This window comes from Strix aluco, chromosome Z (assembly GCF_031877795.1).
Source record: "Strix aluco isolate bStrAlu1 chromosome Z, bStrAlu1.hap1, whole genome shotgun sequence".
NCBI classification, from domain to species: Eukaryota; Metazoa; Chordata; class Aves; order Strigiformes; family Strigidae; genus Strix; species Strix aluco.
In genome coordinates, this window is record NC_133971.1 from 95,504,137 (window position 1) to 95,524,821 (window position 20,685).

Here is a 20,685-nt window from a genome sequence, read left to right on the forward strand (position 1 = left end):
TTATTTGGAGGGACCTGACTGCTCCGCTGCCGTGCGAGGGTGGGTGTTGGGGAGCAACGGGGGGTGCCCGGGGGCAGCTTCCCCCTGGGCATGGAGGGGGGAACATCTCCCCACGCTCAGTGAACCTCTGCCGTAGAGGTGGTTTTCAAATTTATGATCAAATTTTCCCTACGCTGGCGGTTAAACGCTGCACTTGCTCATCACCAAGTGAAATTTGGGACTGATCGGATTTATTTTTTTTCTTTTCTTTTTTTTTTTTTTTTTCTGATGTAGCTCCTCGCGTGACCCGTGATATCAGGGCTGGGAAATAAAAAATGTCCCTAGGTCACACCACATTCCTCATTGTGGGCTCGTTCTCCCCGGTGTATTTTATTAATTAAAATTTAATTTTAACGGTTTTTTGCTTCTGTAGCAGCAAAAAAGGATCGGTCTGGAGTAACCGTCCTCTGTGCACTAGCTCTGCACAAGTTATAGATCAAACCTGCAGCGATAGGAAGCAAAATAAAGATTCTCCAGGGAAATAATTTCTGTGTGGCTGTTTGCAGAGGACCAGAAGGTGCTTCTGAAGACGCCCGCTGTGCAGCGGGGCCGAACCGCTGAATTCGCCGTAGGCGAGTGGCAGCGGGTGGCCCCGGGTGATCTTCAGGGTGGCCTCGGAGCAGGGACCCCCCAGGGCTCCGGGGATTGACATACGTGAGGCTGTTTTACCACGGTGGCTCAAAATGGTGGTTTGGAGTGAGGTCCCCAAACCTTCCTAGGGAACCTGTTGGAGAGTTTTCTAATACTAGAATTATTTTAAAAAAAGCACTTTTTTACTTTTTTTCCCCTTGCTTAATTTAAGCTGGCAGCCCTGTGTGCTTGATGCTTATTCTTGCGTTAGAAAGCGGAGGCTGCGTTAGTAATCTTTCCTTTTTTTCATATAGAAATAGGTAAGACACTGCGATGTTCTCAGACTCATGCATTATTCAGCCTGCTGGGTGATTAATACCTGCACACTGCCCTTGGGCAGCTGGTTACTCATCAAATAGGGTTTTGCTGGTTGAAATACAGATCAAACAAGCAGGTAGCAAACTGGAGCTCTGCTCCTCTACCCCAACCTGGTGGTTTTGGGATCTGCTCTGCTGCTCTCCAGCTCCACCTGCCTGGTCCCGCCAGAGGAGATGGTTTTTCCTCTCGAGCTGGGGATGCTGGCTGTGGGGAGGTCTCCTACAGCCCAGGAAAAGCAGGGCTGGTTTATTTTAAGAACATCTGTCTGGTGGGATGAACCTAAACCCATCCTAGATGGAGTCAGGACAGCTGAACAAATTTCTCTCAGTGTCCTTCCCACCCTCCTTAACTCAATTTTCTTATACTTTTGTATATCCATATATACATTAGTTTGGTTCAGGAAGCTTTTCTGTGATTGTTCTCGGTGACTCGATGTGTGGCAGCAGCAGTTTAAAACGCCCTTATCAACCCTTCTGTGTGTTTTAATTGACTCGGGAGATGTAGGACGCAGAGTAAATGGCAGGTTTTAAATAATTAAGGTGCTGCTAATCCTCAAGAAATGTCAGAAAGTCCCTAAGAGATACCACATGAGATCCTCTTTCTTGTGAATTGGCTAATTAAAGGGATCCTTTTCATTGAAAATAAATAACTGTGTGAGGCCGGCAGCTACCGCACGCTCGCCGTGGGGAAAGGAGGGCTGTTGGGAGATGAACACCTCGCCCTGAAACTCAATCTTTGCGTGCGACTGATAAAAATATTTAGATATAAATCCCAGGATTATTTTGCAGTAACGTGAATGATGAGCAGCGGAGTCTGCGGTTGAAAGCGGAGGCTGCGCAACTCAAGATGGACACGAGGAAGTCCCAGAAGCTGCTGGCGACCTGCAGGTGGGTGCAGACCAAAGCAAGGGGCTTGTGGCCGGCTCTGCTGGAGGCAGAAATAAGTAATGGATTAAAAAATAAGTTCGTTAGTGCGGGTGAGAGGACTGCAGGCTGCTGAGGTGGAGCCCTATGGCGTAGAAAAAACTCAGTGGGATTTAAACCTCATTTATCTGCGCTTCGTCCATCACTGTGCCTGCTTCTTTCTACGTTCTTCTTTATTGATAAGGCCAAAAAACATTGTTGGGTTTTGAATATTATGTTCTGGCAAGCACGGCTGTAACGTGAGGTGAGAAAGCGGGGTGGGAGCTAATGAGTGGAAAATTTTCAACACGCAGAATTATGGCTCTAAGGCATTTTGCTAAATAAAAGCCGAGCGGTTGGAGAAAAATAAGGTTAATTTTTCATTGATAGAAACAAAAGGCATTGCTAACAGAAATTTGATGGCTGTTCTGCCTTGGAGTTTACAGAAGCAAAGAGATGCCGGAGGAGGGGGGAAGCATCTTTCCCTCAAGGTATCTTGGGGGAAATCTAGATTGTGCCGATCAGGAAGACTCTTCTCTGGAGACTGGAATATGGTAAATTAGAGTATCTGGAGCCTTGCAGGTCCGCAGTGAGTCCCTAAAGCTCAGCTCTTCCCTCCCCGGGTGTGTTCAGGACTGGTGGCTTTGGGTTTTTGGGAGCCCGCTGCGGCTCTCGCAAGAAGCTGGTCTCCAGTCCAACCCCCTCCCCAGGCTGGTCCTTGGGGTGTCGCTGAATCCACTCGGCTGACTAACAGGTGCTTATTTTAGTGTGCGCTGACAGGGACACCCCTTTTCTAAAGAATGCAAATGTTATTTTTGTCCCGGTTGCCCCTATTTTGGTGAAAGATGCTCTCGCATCACGGTGTTATAACTGGAACCTGGATCCGCTCCATCTGCTCAATCCACTGGTGTTTTGTTTGCGGTGAAAACTGGTTTTAAACTCTCCCCATCCCGCTGTGTGTCGGGGGGGAAGAAATATGCTGCAGGAGGGGAGGACCCGCTGTAGGATCCTGGGCAAAAATATATCCAGGAGGTGCGAGACAAAACAAGGGACCCCATCGTGCCCTGTGCGCTCCCTTGTCTCCCGTTTTCAGTGAAAGAAATGGCAAATTTGGGGCTAATCCCACATTTGCAAAACATGAGCTATCCCGGCCGCGGAAAGGGCGAGGGGGCCAGCGCAGCTGCTCCTCCCAGGGCACAGGCAAACCTGGCTTCGGCCCCTGCCCCAAAATCTGCTTTATTCGACCCACTCCCCAGCGTGAGAGGCTTGGGGAGGGAGCAGCACCCACCTCCCCCAGCCTCCCCATCGGGTCCCTTCCTGCTGCCGATACCCGGCTCCTGACAGAGAACAACAAATAGATGAACCTGAGGAAGAAAGATGGTTTGGGTTTTGGTTTTTTTTTCCCCCCTCCCTGCTTCTCTCATGCAGGGTTTTAAATCCTTCCAGTAGAAATTCACAGCAGGGTTTGCTCCATCTTCATAACGGGAGATATGAAGATGCCAGAACCTGTTTAACTCTTCCCTCCCCTAAGCAAAATTTATCACTTAACCACTTGAACCCAGAAATGAGCAGCATTAAAATGTCTCTCCTGAGCCACCTCCGACACGCTCTACCCTGCCCTTTGAGGGAAAACCTCGTCTTCCATCGTGGGGTTTATTTTTTTGCGAAAAAGGGAAACTGAGAGCCGGCGCTGCCCGCTCCCAGCCTGCGGAGGGAACGGGGACGCAGCAATCTCGGCGTGACAACACATCACCGCCAGCCCCAGCTCTGCGTGCACAGCTTAGGGGGGAGACACGGCCCCGCTCCCTTCCCCGCTGCCTCGGAGAAGCCAAAATGCCATAAATTGGGTGGTTTGTGCCTCGGCGGTGCTGCGGGTGAGGAGCACTATCGGGACACAATTTAATGTCGTTAACAGAAATCAGTAACCGGGCAGGAATTAGGAAATGGTATATTCAAGACCTTAAAAAATAGGGCAATGCTGCAGGGACTGGCTTTAATATTTTATATAGCAGTAATAAATTATTGCTTAGAAGTTGGAAACCAGCAGAAGGCAGCAGAAGGATTAAACTTGAGTTAGATCTCCGGTAAGTTGATTCACTTTATTTCCTAATGGTATGCTTTAATACTTTGTTTGTTAGTTTGGATTAAGATGAAGTCTCTTATCTGAGAAAGATAAAACAGGGAGAAGTTCTATTACATTTGGCTCAGTGATTTATGATGTTTAAACTTTGCTTCTACTCTGCCATGGATGAAGTAGTTGTAAATGTATCTTTATGTTAAAAGCAGCTCAGCAGGGAGATGCTGCTCTGAATATTGTGCCGTGCAGCGATTAGTTTAAGACTTAGTCTTCATCTAGAGAAAAAAAAAGAAGTATATATTAATGTTTTTAAACTTTAGGTGATGTTCAGAAGTCCCTTCCAACTGAAATTATCCCGTGACTCTGTGCTAAGAGAGCAGCAATAAGGTAAATCACATTATCAGACTCCTCCAGAAGCATCAGGATAAAAATGAGCAGAGCTGACGTACGCAATCGGTTTAAAATAGCGTCTTTCTCCTAAAGCAGCGAATGTGATTCTGAATTGGGATTTTGTCACGACTCACAGAACTTAATTTTCTCCGTCACCCCCCCTCTGCAAAGCGCAGCGGAGCAGCACCAGCCCCAAGGGTGCCAGCACCCACCTCATTCCCCCCCGCTCCTTAGGGGGCTCTTACTGACCCTGCGGGATAAGCTTTAGCTCAGTCTGTCTTTTTCTGCCAAATGTAGTTGTGTTGAGAGTTGAATTGGGGAAGTAGCATCATTTTATTTTTAATTTAATCTCAAAAAAATAAAGATAACCGGACTGGGCTGTCGAGGTGGGCGATGGTTCCTCGGGCTCATCGCTCATGGCTGCGAGAAGGCGGCGTGCAGACCTCGCCGCTTTGAACTCAAACCTGGCAAGTTTCTGTTTCCCCTCAAAAGAACTAAGTTTTTCTATAAAAAAGCAGAAAACAAACCACAGCTTCACACCTCCCAGCTGAAGCAGCGAGTCAGTCGCCTACAGTCACCCACACAACCGTATTTCCAACCCCAGGGGAGCGCAGGGAGTTTTACTTAGGAAACCATTCATCTAGAGGCAAAACTCCTCTGTTAGTGATAAAAAGTGATAAGGCTGATTAATTTGGAGGAATTAAAGTCGTTTGAGGAGCACGGCTCAGTTTTTTTGGAGTTCAGGCCGACGAAATCCATGTCAATGTAGCAGCTGATTGCAAAACCGCCGGCGCTGGCTCGGTGCTTCCACGACGTTTCTTTTCCAGTGATAAAAGTGTAAAAAGCAGATTTTTTTTTACATGCCCCCCCAGCCCAAAATTAAACCTGAACTTTGCTGTACGTTGGGAAGCGACGAGTCATGTTAGCGGGGGGGTAGGAAGGGGCATGTTTCCCTCTCCATGGGCAGCCCCTCTCCATGCTGACGAGGAGCCACTCAGCCCTGCCCGTAGGCAGCAAGGAGGGGGCCAGCAAGGGGCTTTGCAGAGAATTTGGAGGGGGGGATTGTGTGTGTGGGAGGCCCCCGCTTTGGCAAAACTGCTTTATTCCTACATCCCAGGGTACTCCCCAAAGTGAGGAGCACCACCTCCCTTCCCTAGGAGCTTTAAAATTCCATATATACCCATTTTCATGAGTCCCATCAGAACCTGCAGCCGGTGTCGACCCTTCAGCATCTCCCACCAGCTTCCAGTCCGGAGCCGAAAGCACCGTGGGGCAGCAGGAACCTGCTGCCTGCCCAGCTCAGTCTCCTCGTCCTGTGGCAACGAGGATGAGGAGGTGGAGGGGTGGCAGAGGGGATGAAGGTGACTCACCCCGGCCGATTTGCTGAGGGTTGTACAATTTGGTTCTTTTTGCAACCGTTTGTCCACTCGTTGAGAGGAACGGTGATGGCAAAACAGCCAGTTTCAGGTTTGGGGATTTAAAATCTCCTCAAAGATTTTAAAATTTGATAAATATTTAAAATCTTCGCAAAGATTTTAACATTTGGTAAAATAAAGATGAAAAATCTCAAAGATTTTAAAATTTGATAAGATTTAAAATCTTCGCAAAGATTTTAACATTTGGTAAAATAAAGATGAAAAATCTCAAAGATTTTAAAATTTGATAAGATTTAAAATCTTCGCAAAGATTTTAAAATTTTGTAAAATAAATATTAAAAATCTCAAAGATTTTAAAATTTGATAAAGTTTTAAAATCTTCACAAAGATTTTAAAATTTTGTAAAATAAATATTAAAAATCTCAAAGATTTTAAAATTTGATAAAGTTTTAAAATCTTCACAAAGATTTTAAAATTTGATAAAATAAAGATTTTAAATCTTCACAAAGATTTTAAAATTTGATAAAGATTTAAAATCTCAAAAATTTTAAAATTTGGTAAAATAAAGATTTAAAATCTCAAATATTTTAAAATTTCATATAGATTAAAAATCTTCTCAAGGGTTTTAAAATTTGATATAGATTAAAAATCTTCTCAAGGGTTTTAAAATTTGATATAGATTAAAAATCTTCTCAAAGGTTTTAAAATTTTGTATAGATTAAAAATCTTCGCAAAAGTTTTACAATTTGATAAAATAAAGATTTAAAATCTTCTCAAAGGTTTTAAAAGAAACAAAGAGCTATTGGGATATTAGTTTTGCAAATTATTACAGGGCTTTTTTTCAATGAACAGTGTGTTAATTTAATTAAAATTAAGAAGTGGGGAGAGTCATTCTAAAACATTTCTCAGACAATCTTTACTAGATTTACCATTACGGTGTTTTTTACTATATCATTTTTAATCCACCCAGTTTATCACCGTAGGAGAGCAAAGTCAACCACAGCAGCACCCTCCCCTCCACCCCACTTCCATTAATCACCCTCCTACCAGGGCTACTCGTAGAGAGAGCTGCGCCTCCCCCACTGATTTAATCCCTTCTCTTTTTTTTTTTTTTTCATACAAAACATTGGAGTGATTTGATTCTTCAGAGAATCCATCTACAAGCCGCAGAGATTTCAGTGAAACTCAAGCACTGGTGTCAGGAATTTATGAACTGGTTTTTTAAAAGCCACCTGGAACTATTAGTGAGTCCTTTTGCCACCAAATTTCAAATCTTGGAGGAACACGCCCATCTGCAGTTAGGATTTTAATTTTTTTTTCCATACTTCTTTACATAATTTTACATACTTCAGACAGACATTTGTTCCATCAACTGTTGGGGGATGAATTTTTCTCCTGTATGCTGTCAGGTATCATTATCTTTGTAAAACATTTTAATGATACAAATGACCTACGTTCTCCGTCTGATGGGTTGTTGTTGCTCTGAATTCATCCTCAGGTGAGGGCATCCCCCTTTCTCAACACTGTTCCTCATTTGCAGGGGGAGTTTTTTTGGATGATCCGGCGTTTCAAGGTGTGAATCATGTCAAGGAACATCAAAATAGGATGTTCCTAACAGGGCATCAAAACGATGTGACCATGTAACGCGGCCAGGAGGTCCTGAGTGATCCTGGTTGTATGTTTAAACATCTCAGGCCACAGGGACTCATTTCATGCTGTAGTTTAACTAAATTGTGGTGCAAATCGCTACAGGCATTGCTACAGGCTCGGGGAGGTGTGGCTGGAGCTGTCTGGAAGAGAAGGATCTGGGGGTTCTAGTTGACAAGCAGCCGAACACGAGCCAGCAGTGTGCCCAGGTGGCCAAGAGAGCCAACGGCATCCTGGCTTGGATTAGAAATAGTGTGACCAGCAGAAGCAGGGAGGTGATAGTCCCCCTGTGCTCTGCACTGGTGAGGCCACACCTGGAGTGTTGTGTCCAGTTTTGGGCACCTCAATACGAGAGAGATCTCGAGGGGCTGGAGCGAGTGCAGAGGAGGACAACGAGGCTGGGGAAGGGCCTGGAGAATAAATCCTGTGAGGAGCCATTGAAGGAGCTGGGACTGTTTAGTGTGAGGAGGAGAAGGCTGAGGGGAGACCTCATCACTCTCTACAGCTCCCTGAAAGGACATTGTAGAGAGGTTGGTGCTGGTCTCTTCTCACAGGTGATTAGTGACAGAACAAGAGGGAACGGCTTTAAACTGCAACAGGGGAGGTTCAGACTGGACATGAGGAAAAAATGTTTCCCAGCAAGAGTGGTCAGAGAGTGGAATAGGCTGCCCAGGGAGGGGGTGGAGTCCCCATCCCTGGGTGTGTTTAAGGGTCGTTTGGATGAGCTGTTGGGGGATGTGGTGTAGGGGAGAACTTTGTAGAGTCGGGCTGAGGGTTGGACTCGATGATCCCAAGGGTCTTTTCCAACCTGAATGATTCTGTGATTCTGTGAAATTAAATTAACAAGGATCCAATCTGTGAGGGTTCCCATTAAAAATAACACACCATCACCATCAAAATACACAAAAAGAGATTTAAGCAACTTGTAGGAAACGCAACGCCGCTTCCCCAAATATTTAGTGAAAGCCGAGGTGTGGGTCAGGATTTTATTTTTTGCTCCGGCATTGGAGAAGTGGCAGGTCTGGCCGTGTGCAGCCACTGTCCCACCTCGGGAGCAGCCGCCCCCTTGGGCTGGCGGGAGCAATCAGCCACGGCCTGGGCGTGCTAAAGTTGCAAATATCTGTGATTCCAGTGTAAATCCTGCTCGGTTATTGAGGCAGAAATGAAGTTAACCTGCGCGTAAATGCAGCCGCAGCTGCCTCCTCTGTGAAAACAGGTCAGCAATTCGTTGCTAAGGCAACATTTTTCCCAAAGCTGGGATCTTCCGTTCGGCTTTTTAGCATGGCTCCATCAGCACGGACGTGTCACCAACAGGGCTTGACCTGTGAAAAGCTCAGCTTAAAGACCTCCTGCGGCCCCGAGGTGCAAGTCACCCCAAGGCGTGTCACCAGGGCAGATGTCTCTAAGGGGGGCCAGAGGGACCCCCCCAACCCCAGGCAGTGGTGGAGGTCGAGGCGAGACCCTAGAGCCCCTCTCCCATGGGTCGGGCACTTATGGAAGAAGTGAGCGGCCATTCACAGGCCCGTTAGCGATGGCTGCTGGAATCAAAGACACTAAATAGAGTTTTCTCATCTGGGTAAATTTATGGCTAATGGTCAGATCTGTAAAATTACTGTCTGAAAGAATATAGGCAGACATATATTGCATGCCAGAAAGCTAAATGGTAGATAAATACTCATTTATCTAATGTGATCGCTCCTACTGGGCTTTGTTTCCAAATGTCCTCTTTAATAAGTTCCTCCCCAGCACTTTCCAGACAGAAACTGGGGGAAAGTAATAAAGGGATCTGGTCGGGGCCATCTATTCTGCTCCGAAGGCACCGAGTTTGCACTGGAGTAGGAGGGAGAAATTACTTACACTGTAAACAGATATTTATCATTCTAGATAGCAAAGGCTCATTTAGTTTGTAGATAAATCCTAAAGCTTTCAGTTTGTCAGACTGTTGTGCAGGGCTCTTCGTTTGCATGATGAACCGCTCTTTGTTCTCTCCACTCCACTAAAATGCTCTTCCATTTAAAACTGGGTGCAAATCCATGATTTCTGTATCTTGTAACGTTGAAACGCTTTATGGCTCTCTGTGTCTGCTTGGTGCAAGCACCTCGTTTGGGCACACAAGCGTGCCAGCCGTGTGCCAGCTCTTTGTTGCAGCGGTAAAGGCAAAAGGCGGAGATAAAAGTCTTCTCGGGAAGGCAACGAGCGGCTGGAGCCGCCTTTCTCCACGGCCCGAGGTGGAGCGGCAAGGAGATGTCCTCGTCTGAATCCTGCCGCAGACTTCCTTAGCGTGGTCCTGGATTAAGAGTTTTCCTGCTCTTCTGTAAAACAGGGGAGCAGGAACTCGTATGGCAACGGGATGAGCTTCAACAAGGCCAAGTGCCAGGTCCTGCACTTGGGCCACAACAACCCCCTGCATGGCTACAGGCTCGGGGAGGTGTGGCTGGAGCTGTCTGGAAGAGAAGGATCTGGGGGTTCTAACTGACAAGCAGCTGAACACGAGCCAGCAGTGTGCCCAGGTGGCCAAGAAAGCCAACGGCATCCTGGCTTGGATTAGAAATAGTGTGACCAGCAGAAGCAGGGAGGTGATAGTCCCCCTGTGCTCTGCACTGGTGAGGCCACACCTGGAGTGTTGTGTCCAGTTTTGGGCACCTCAATATGAGAGAGATCTCAAGGGGCTGGAGTGAGTGCAGAGGAGGGCAACGAGGCTGGGGAAGGGCCTGGAGAATAAATCCTGTGAGGAGAGATTGAAGGTGCTGGGACTGTTTAGTGTGAGGAGGAGAAGGCTGAGGGGAGACCTCATCACTCTCTACAGCTCCCTGAAAGGACGTTGTAGAGAGGTTGGTGCTGGTCTCTTCTCACAGGGAATTAGTGACAGAACAAGAGGGAACGGCTTTAAACTGCAACAGGGGAGGTTCAGACTGGACATGAGGAAAAAAATTTTTCTTAGAAAGAGTGGTCAGAGAGTGGAATAGGCTGCCCAGGGAGGGGGTGGAGTCCCCATCCCTGGGTGTGTTTAAGGGCCGTTTGGATGAGCTGTTGGGGGATGTGGTGTAGGGGAGAACTTTGTAGAGTAGGGCTGAGGGTTGTCTCGATTATTCCAAGGGGCTTTTCCAACCTGAATGATTCTGTGATTCTGGGTGCCATCACGCTGACGCCAAGGATGTGGATCATTTGCCAGCTCCTAGAGAGTAGACGCTAAAATAATCAATACTTTAAAAAAAAAAAAAAAAAGAAAAAGAAAAAAGAAAGATACAAATCCTTTCTTTGGGATAACTACATCCAGAGAGATGATGTACAGTGAAAAAGTGAAGGGATGCTGTTTATATGTGAAATCACTATTAAAATAATGAGCAGATCTCATTCTTCCCTCCGAGCCTGCTCATCCCCGCACCTCATCTCCATCCTGCCATGGAGACTGGTTCAAATAATCATGTTTCCTGATCCCCTCAGTGTATCCTGATCCCAGCGTAGGGATCCTGATCCATACAGCTTAGAGGGTTTCTCCCAAATGCCAAATGTAAATGATTTTTCCAGATCAACCTTCGTTTAGGAAGAGAGGGAAAGTTGACCAATATGTGATTGCTGGGGGCTTCCTACACCAGCTCTTGTCATCTAAATTCAGGAAATTCTTCATATCCACCAGTTTTGGGGATGGAGAGGATTATATAGGAATAACTATTGGAAGAGAGGAGTGTCAAGATCTGCCTGGAAGGTGCCCATGTCTTGGGTACTGTTGTATTGTGGGTTTCAATATAATTTTCAGTTGTTTGTAATTTTTAGTTATTTGGTTTGGCTCTGACATCCCAGGGTCTAAAGCAATCCAGCTTTCCCAAGAACAGGACTGCTGGTGGAGACCACATTCAAACTGTCGAGTGTGTATTCTTCAAAATATCTTATTTTGGCTAAAACTAATTTTGAATTTCACATATATTGAAGAAAAAAATCCCAGCCAAAGAGATCCTCAAACCTTCCGCCTCAGTGCCACGAAGCCCGAGCTGCTGGCTCCTCACACGGATCAGCTCCAGCAACCTGTGAGTGAAAAACGGGCATTATTGAGGGTTCATTTGGCAGAAAATAAAGATGGTGGGGTGAAAATTCATCAGACTCCAAAGACCTCAAAAAAAAAAAGAGCCATTAAGCGCCTGACACACAAGCGCTGGGCGATAAATAACAGGCGTTGGCATTGCTCTGAGCACATTCCTGAGCATAAATTGGGTCTGGTTCTTAGTTGAACACAACAGGAGGGTTTCTGAGGCCGAAAAGTGAAAATCGGTGGGTTTGTGTCCTTGCATTCGGGTTGGTGCAAGAACTTTTGCATTTGTGGGTTTGAGAAACGAGCCACGCGAATGAAGAGCATCGCACGGGGTTCACGTGGGAAGCGCAGCTGATCTAAACGAGTGGCGGCGAACGTAATTGCAGAGCTACTTTCAATTATTGAGGCCGTTTTGTACACTTCCCCCCTGAGGAACTGCCTGAGGAAATAGGTATAATTCACGGAATCGATATTTCTTGCCTGATGCTCCCCCCGGGGAACTGTTATTTCACAGGGTAGATATAACCAGGAGCCAGGCACTGGGATGTGCTGGCCAGGGTGGACCCGTGGGACTGGGGAATGGGCAACCAGGGGCCTGGATTTAGCAGGGAGGAGCAGGAGAGCGTGGTGCTGCTGAGGGGCATACATGGGGTGTCCCCCCCGGGTACCCCACTTTGCCAGGGTGCGCTCAGGCCTCCTGCTGCTGTTTTGAAGAAGATTTGGGCTCTTTGTAACATCTTCATACGCAGTTTTCCCTTCGGCCTTACCAGAATTCCTTCAGATATATTTTGAATCTGTGTTATAAAAAATGTTTGTTAAAGATTGATTGTTGCTGCTGGGGAAAGTCCCATGATATCTAAAAAAACCCAATTTTTTGTGAATGGGTGGAGCGGCTGTTGGAAAGCGGTGCTGTGATGGAAGCGTTGCGTTAAGCACGCGGTCCTGAGTCCCCAGCCAGAGCCCTCCACCTCCACCCCCCGACACTGCGATGAGAGAGGAGCCCTCGAGTTCTCCCTCAGGGCTTGGTTTTGGGGCCACTCCTGTTTAACATCTTTATTGATGATCTGGACGAGGGGATCGAGTGTCCACTCAGTCAGTTTGCAGACGACACCCAGTTGGGTGGGAGTGTTGATCTGCTCGAGGGTAGGGAGGCTCTGCAGAGAGATCTGGACAGGCTGGAGCGATGGGCTGAGGCCAACTGGGGGAGTTTCACTAAGGCCAAATGCTGGGTGCTGCACTTGGGCCACAACAACCCCCCGCAGCGCTACAGGCTTGGGGAGGAGTGGCTGGAGAGCTGCCAGTCAGAGAGGGACCTGGGGGGGGATTGATAATGAGCCAGCAGTGTGCCCAGGTGGCCAAGGAGGCCAATGGCATCCTGGCTTGTATCAGCACTAGCGTGGCCAGCAGGGACAGGGAAGGGATCTGACCCCTGGACTCGGCACTGGTGAGGCTGCCCCTTGATGAGTGGGTTCAGTTTTGGGCCCCTCACTCCAAAAAGGCCATTGAATGACTCGAGCGTGTCCAGAGAAGGGCAACGGGGCTGATGTAGGGTCTGGAGCACAGGTCTTGTTGCTCGGGTTGACCCAGTGCTGAGGGATGTGGTGGAGTTGAGAACAGTCAGTGTGAGGTTCATGGTTGGACTGGAGGATCTTCAAGGTCCTTCCCAACTGAGATGATTCTGTGATTCTGTGTGATTCTGAGTCATGTCAGGACAATAATAATGCTTCATGTGACAGATTTTAGCGACATATTTTTGACAAATTATTATTGTCTCTTCTCTGCTTCAAGGGCAGCATCACCAGTCCTGCCATTGCCAGCTTGCCTTGAGGATGCACGCTGCAGCTCAGCCCTTTAGTGTTGCTCAGCACTTCTCCTCTGCAAGGCTTTGTTGCTTCTTTGATAGGTGTAAAATGGATAGATCACACTGGAAATATCCAATAATTCTCCAGAAACTGCCAAGTGTAGCTTACGGGGTTAGACTGCTAATAACTGAAACACGTATCTGGATTTTCATGGGAACAAGGAGGAGCAGATGGCAAGGAAAATGCCAGTAAGACAGAGGCAGCACGAAACCAGTTCTGTTTTGTTACAGTTAAATCACTTCTTCTCAGATGTGTAAAATTCAAAAATAACCCAGACAGTTCATCAGAGGCTGCAGACTCCGCTGTCTGCTCAACGCCGCAACAAACAGCCTTCATCTCTTGCCTCTGTAAGCAGATGCCTAGTGATAGATGTAGGTGGTGGAACTGGAAAACTTGGTTTGAAACAAGCACTTTTCTTCTAGACAACACTATTATATACCTTCCCTATTAGACAGCCTTTAATTTAACGAGCTTCCGTATTCTTTTAGATAAAAATGCCAGTCCCTCTTTGCATCCCCAGCCTGTTCTTTGCCGTGCACTCCCAATTGCATTTCACAATGTAGATAAAAGAACTCGGTGCCATTAGAGCAATTTTTAATTTCTGAATTTAGCGTGTGCCCTAAAACGTGGAAAAGATAACCCCTTGCTTATGCAAGGTTTTGATATTAATAATGTATTTCTGTGTGATTATATCATGTAGATTATTATGATATAATAATATCATATATAATATCATGTAGATTATTATTTAGGCTACTCTGTGGGTAAGAAACCCAGGTTGCATCCCATGGTGCAAGTGCAGATTTGCCCCCTGAAACGGTCACTGAATTTGCAGAATTAATGTCTCTTTAGAAATTATCTACTATTTTAATGTCACTGGTGAACCGTTCTGTGATTCTAAGTATCTTTCTCTTTTCAGCTCCGAAATCAGAATTTTTCCTACTTTATTTACTAAGATAATTACATCATACAACGAGGTAGAGTTGCACAACTGCGTGACCAACGTGAGTAATTCTTCAGAGTAACTTGGCATTTTTTAATAACCCTTTTAACTTGCCGAAGGAACCGCCCAGAGCGGTTTGGTTTCAGTCTGCTCTGAGGCTCAGGTGACGAAGACGAGATGAGCTATATCGTTCCCTCGACTGGGTGAATCCAATCTGTTCAGCTTAATGTTTCCTTGGGGGAACAGATTGCTTCATTACTTTCTGCTTCCTTCCACTAGACTGGTTTTTCTCAGTTATCCTTCGTGGCCCCCTAGAAGTAGTCCCCAGACTCCCGGGAGGTCGGGAATTACAAGGCAGTGCTTAGCTGTGCTGGAGATGGAGGATGTGTGGGTATCTAATGACCTGGAGGCTTCGGGTTTGCCTCAGCCCATGAGACATCAAAAGAGACTGCGACGAGGATGTGAAGGTCTTCATCAGTGACACGCGCTTCTCCCCATTCCCATTTTGTGGGGAGTCACCTGGGCTGGGCTGAGAGACCTAGAATAGTCCTTTCTGGCAGCCCAGACCCACCTAACTGCTGCCTGTTTTGATTCACAGATGATGATTTCTAACAGGGGTGCTGACCACCCCTTGCAGTGAATTTGTCCCTTCTGATAATATTCTGTATTTTCTTAACTATTTGTCATGAATCTTTTCTGTAATCTGTGGAAAAAGACGGTTCTGAGCACCAGCACGCTCCTGCGCACTGTCTCGTGAAGGGAAATACAGGTTTAAAAATACTTCTAGCAGCAGGCAGGATGGAAGTCAGATTTCCCAAATTCTCTGCAAAAGAGTGTCCAGAGAAGGGCAACGGAGCTGGTGCAGGGTCTGGAGCACAGGTCTGATGGGGAGCAGCTGAGGGAACTGGGGGGGTTTAGTGTGGAGAAGAGGAGGCTGAGGGGAGACCTCATGGCCCTCTACAACTCCCTGAAAGGAGGGTGCAGAGAGGGGGGATGAGTCTCTTGAGCCAAGGAACAAGCGCCAGGACAAGAGGGAATGGCCTCAAGCTGCGCCAGGGCAGGGTCAGACTGGCTCTTAGGAAGGATTTCTTTGCAGAAGGGGTTGTTGGGCGTTGGAATGGGCTGCCCAGGGCAGGGGGGGAGTCCCCATCCCTGGAGGGGTTGAAGAGTCGGGTTGACCCAGTGCTGAGGGATGTGGTGGAGTTGGGAACGGTCAGTGTGAGGTTCATGGTTGGACTGGAGGAGCTTTGGAGTTTTTTCCAACCGAGATGATTCTGGGATTCTGTAAAAAGCCCAGAGAAATTCCATAAGGAGCTCCGTTGCCCTTCTCTGGACACGCTCGAGTCATTCAATGGCCTTTTTGGAGTGAGGGGCCCAAAACTGAACCCACTCATCGAGGGGCGGCCTCACCAGTGCCAAGTCCAGGGGTCAGATCCCTTCCCTGTCCCTGCTGGCCACGCTAGTGCTGATACAAGCCAGGATGCCATTGGCCTTCTTGGCCACCTGGGCAAAGAAGGCTCTCCCACAGCCAGCCCAGGCATACACGGGGGTTTAGGAGTTCCTCAGGGGTCAAAATTAAACCTGAAAGCTGAACAGTGACTTCACTGCAGCCGAACTCAAAGCGGGCTGTGGCTGCATTCAGCAGGTGGAACTTACGACAGGACTGCGGCACTGGTTTAGAACAGAAATAACTCTTCTCCTTGTTCCTGTGGAAGACTAATGAGCACGGTACACAATTACATGGCAAACGAGTTTAAATCCACTCTCTCGTAATCGCACGCCATGGTACAGGCTCTTTTGGTTCCTAATGATGTCTCGTCCCGCCACTCACACAGCACAGCTCATAGGCGACGCGGGGAGGGCATTCAACAAGAATAGCTGTCTCCATCCCACTGGGATGAAAACGTCTCCATCAAAGTAAGGAAGAAATATCCTCCTCTTTAAAAGGGCTTTTGAAAATCTTCACAGCCAGGACCTGGAGTTATTCAGGGACATTAGCACTTGTGGGAAAGGAGGATGGCAAAAATGTGCGTTAAATGTCCATCCTGGCTGAAAGGCCAACAGAGGATAGATGAGTGTAGTTGATATTTTCAGACCCTCCTCATCCTCCTCTGGTAAGGTACCACGGGGAGGCAGGACCAAACGGGAGCTCCCCCCGCCGCCGCAGGGACACCGCTCGCCATGTCCTGCTGAAGGCAAAGGCCCAGGCCCCCATCCAGGGTGGTGTCACGACCCGGACTGGAAGCCCAGAGGGTCACAATGGTTCTGTGATCCCCTCAGGTTAAATGAAGGTGAAATGACACCAAAGGACAGGTTCAAATGTTTTACTTGAGGTAAAAACAGCTTAAACTTGGGAAAAGATAATAAGCGATGTGGTCTTTTATAAAAGGGAAGGGAAGGGAAGGGAAGGGAAGGGAAGGGAAGGGAAGGGAAGGAAGGGAAGGGAAGGGAAGGGAAGGGAAGGGAAGGGAAGGGAAGGGAAGGGAAGGGAAGGGAAGGGAAGGGAAGGGAAGGGAAGGGAAGGGAAGGGAAGGGAAGGGAAGGGAAGGGAAGGGAAGGAAGGGAAGGGAAGGGAAGGGAAGGGAAGGGAAGGGAAGGGAAGGGAAGGGAAGGGAAGGGAAGGGAAGGAAGGAAGGAAAGGAAAGGAAAGGAAAGGAAAGGAAAGGAAAGGAAAGGAAAGGAAAGGAAAGGAAAGGAAAGGAAAGGAAAGGAAAGGAAAGGAAAGGAAAGGAAAGGAAAGGAAAGGAAAGGAAAGGAAAGGAAAGGAAAGGAAAGGAAAGGAAAGACAGAGAGTCAAAGCAACCCTGTCACCACTCCTCGATCCAGCATTGTCTCAGGTCCAGTAATCTTGGGTGGTGGGTGCACAGCAAAGTTTTCTGTCGCCTTTTAAGTTCATCTTATCAGCTGATTTGCATATTAGACAAGAAGAGGCGGGTGTTCCACCAACTCCTTTCCATGAGAGATGAGGAAAAAAGGTGGAGCACAGGTTCAGCGGTCGTGCTCACACCCCCCACCTTTATTTTTTCCTCAGTTTCCACAGACTTTTGCTGATTTGATGCTTCTTGAGAAGTCATCCAGCTTCTGGCAATGGACGCTCACCTCTTATCAGTCCTTATCACCTCCTCAGTGCCTAAAGCCACAAAATATCGGGTTTATACAATGGAGCCAGGGATTATGGATCCAATTCCCCTCTCTGAGGCTTATCGAAGGAATTTGACAATGCAACTGTGAGGGAGTGGGGATGTGTACCCTTCGATACACTCCTGCTTCCTTTGGCTAATCACAAAGGCCACAGCTTGTCCTTCAGGTTTTCTGTGTCGATGACTGTTCGAGGCATTAATTCCTTCAGTTCCTTACAGGTGGGCACTCTCGACCTCACCTTCCCCTTGCTGTGTCGATTGGACAGAAGAATAATATTTTTTAAAGCAGATATTCTCTGTTCAATGCAGTCTCCGGCTTGGTTGATCAGTTACTTATTCAGTGAAAGGTGTTTTCTTCTGCCAATTACAAATTCTACTCAGAAGATTCAGTATTCAATGATTTAGCCCGGATCACATGCTAGAGCTTCTGTTCCTCAAAATTGTCTTTGGGTAAGTTATACAAAGTCATGTACTTTAAATTGCTCAGAGGCAATTAATTTGGAGTGGCAACTTGTCACAATCCAACGCAGAATTCAAAATTCTCAAGTCGTTAGAATTTTGAGTGTTTGAATTTTACATTTGTTTTCCATGAACATTTACGTGGCTCCTTAATGACTGCAAATAGTGAAGCAAAATTTTAAAAAAAAGAGAGCGTTGAAATTTCAATTTAAAAATTAATATTAAAGACTATTCTCTTGTTCACAGTCATCTCAAGACACTACCTTTTATCTTAAGAAAAACTATCTGCATAATTCTCTTCTTGTAAGGTGTAACTCTGGGAATTAGATCCTCAAAGCAAAAGAGAAATAAAAAGAAAATTTTACTGGTAAAAACTGGTGCGTGCAAAACTGTGAAGATATCAGATACAAGGAGAAAATTGTGCATCTATAGGTACAAGTTCTTGCAAAAAGGAGGCTTAAGCTGCGCCAAGCGAGCCTTTCACGGCTCATCGAGATTATAAAATCTTGACGGATTGTTCCCATGGAAAATAAAAGATATTAGCTTTCTAAAGAGAACAGGATCGCCCTGTGTAAAGCCTTGCTTGTTGTTTGTGCTCCAGGCGCTGGCAGTGAAAACACTGATACATGAGACCTGCAAATAAAAAACAAAACAAAAAAAAAAGGGAAGACAGAGAGATGGGAAATAACTAATAAAAGGCTTGGAAAGATTCTAAAATATTTTAAAGCAGGTTTCTATCGACAGTCACAGCATATTTCAAGGTTTATATTCCCCAGTTGCCACCCAAGAGCGGACACCGTCGGAGGCCCGGTGCCCCCTGCTCTCGCAGGGAATGAGCCCCCGTGAGCGCTCTTGGGGCAGCGTCACACCAAAGGAAAACTGTCGATATTTTCAGACTGGAGAGATATTTTGTTGACCTGCAAAAATTGAGGCAGCTGGTTTTGATACGAGCACATTATTCCAGCTGCAACGGCGGAGGGACCTCGGAAAGCCATGAAAATGCAGAATGAGAAACAACCACTGCAGGGCTGGGGAATGGTGTGAAAAAGCCCCATTTCCTCCCATTCACATCCTTTGCATAACAGTGCGTATGGTTGGAGGGAAATAACTAAATAACAGAATCCCAGAATCATCTGGGTTGGAAAAGCCCTTGAAGCTCCTCCAGTCCAACCATGAACCTCACACTGACTGTTCTCAACTCCACCACATCCCTCAGCGCTGGGTCAACCCGACTCTTCAACCCCTCCAGGGATGGGGACTCCCCCCCTGCCCTGGGCAGCCCATTCCAACGCCCAACAACCCCTTCTGCAAAGAAATCCTTCCTAAGAGCCAGTCTGACCCTGCCCTGGCGCAGCTTGAGGCCATTCCCTCTTGTCCTGGTGCTTGTTCCTTGGCTCAAGAGACTCATCCCCCCTCTCTGCACCCTCCTTTCAGGGAGTTGCAGAGGGCCATGAGGTCTCCCCTCAGCCTCCTCTTCTCCACACTAAACCCCCCCAGTTCCCTCAGCCGCTCCCCATCACACCTGTGCTCCAGACCCTGCACCAGCTCCGTTGCCCTTCTCTGGACACGCTCGAGTCATTCAATGGCCTTTTTGGAGTGAGGGGCCCAAAACTGAACCCACTCATCGAGGGGCGGCCTCACCAGTGCCGGGTCCAGGGGTAAGATCCCTTCCCTGTCCCTGCTGGCCACGCTAGTGCTGATACAAGCCAGGATGCCATTGGCCTGCTTGGCCACCTGGGCACACTGCTGGCTCATTATCAATCAACCCCCCCAGGTCCCTCTCTGGCTGGCAGCTCTCCAGCCACCCCTCCCCAAGCCTTGAGCAAGCCATGATTATTCCGCCTAGAGCACGGTCGGGGTGGCGACCGCCTGGCACAGGGCCCAGGGCACGTCTCCCACGCTCGCCAGAGCACTGAGCAGCTCTTCCAGCTCATTTCAGTGCCCAGGCCAGCAGCCCCCCTGGACTGCAGCATCTCCATGCAGGAACAGCTCTGCAGAAGCCACCTGGGACCCAACTGGGTCAATGCCGAGCAGGAGCTAACGAGGCTTGATGAGCCTGATTGGAATTTGCGCTGCTGATTGCCTTCTGCGGTGAATCTCTATTTCGTGTGGTTTGCTGCCATTTAAATGTGAAGAGCCACTTCTTGTCAAAGCTGTGGAGCACTTAGACCACATTTGTTCCTTCTGGGCCAAATCACCTGTTCCTTCTCCAAACTAGGCAAGAAGTGGTTGTGAAGCACCTATGACCCATGTCTTCCCGCATCTCCTGCTTCGATGTGGGGGAACGATTGTGTTCCCGAGCTCAGGCTGCAGGTTTAGACCCCCTCGGGTTTTGCATCTTGCCCCTACGTGCTGCTTCAGCAGACAGGTCACCCCCCACCAGCCCAAGGACATTCCCCAGGCAGTGCCGTCCTGCTCGCTTGCGGACATCACACAAGCCCTTGTCTCCAGCTTCCCACTTGGGTCAAGCTTTAATTTTATTCTTTCCAGGCTTTCTAAAGAGAAAGGCACAGGGTGGGGAGCGAGAGGTGCCTGCGAGGAGCAACCGGCACTCCCTGCCCCTCGTAGCCAGCGGCCACCCACCTCTCCAACCACACAGTTTAATTAGCCAGAGCTCATCCAGAAGCTTTTCTCAGTGAGTCATAATTTTACAGCAATCTTGTTAGGTTCATTTTTAGCGGGGATAAAGCACTCCTCGTTCTCGGCACGCCACGCTCTTTTCCAGCGCCCGGCAAATCACACTCACTCGGCGCATTAAGGAGCACTCTGTTTCCAGGTTTTACAGATTAATTTCATTCAGAGCTTTTTAGCCTTTGCATGTAACAAGGGCCATTTTTAGTGCAAAGAAAGAGTTTTTATGTGATTCCTAGCTCAA

General features: G+C 47.6%; 1 protein-coding gene across 2 annotated transcripts in view; it reads left to right on the plus strand.

The window, feature by feature from the left end:
- The first annotated feature begins 1,826 nt into the window (after nt 1-1,826).
- Nucleotides 1,827-20,685, plus strand: part of LOC141918551 (ras-related protein Rab-27B) — a 49,953-nt gene continuing 31,094 nt past the window's right edge. Inside the window, exon 1 of one of the 2 annotated variants that reach the window (XM_074813188.1) lies at nt 1,827-1,874. In XM_074813188.1, the coding sequence (XP_074669289.1) occupies nt 1,834-1,874 (41 nt within the window). In that variant the 5' untranslated portion in view covers nt 1,827-1,833. Of the gene's footprint in view, nt 1,875-4,339; nt 4,354-20,685 lie in introns of those variants that run through there. The other variant, XM_074813190.1, reaches the window with a different exon arrangement.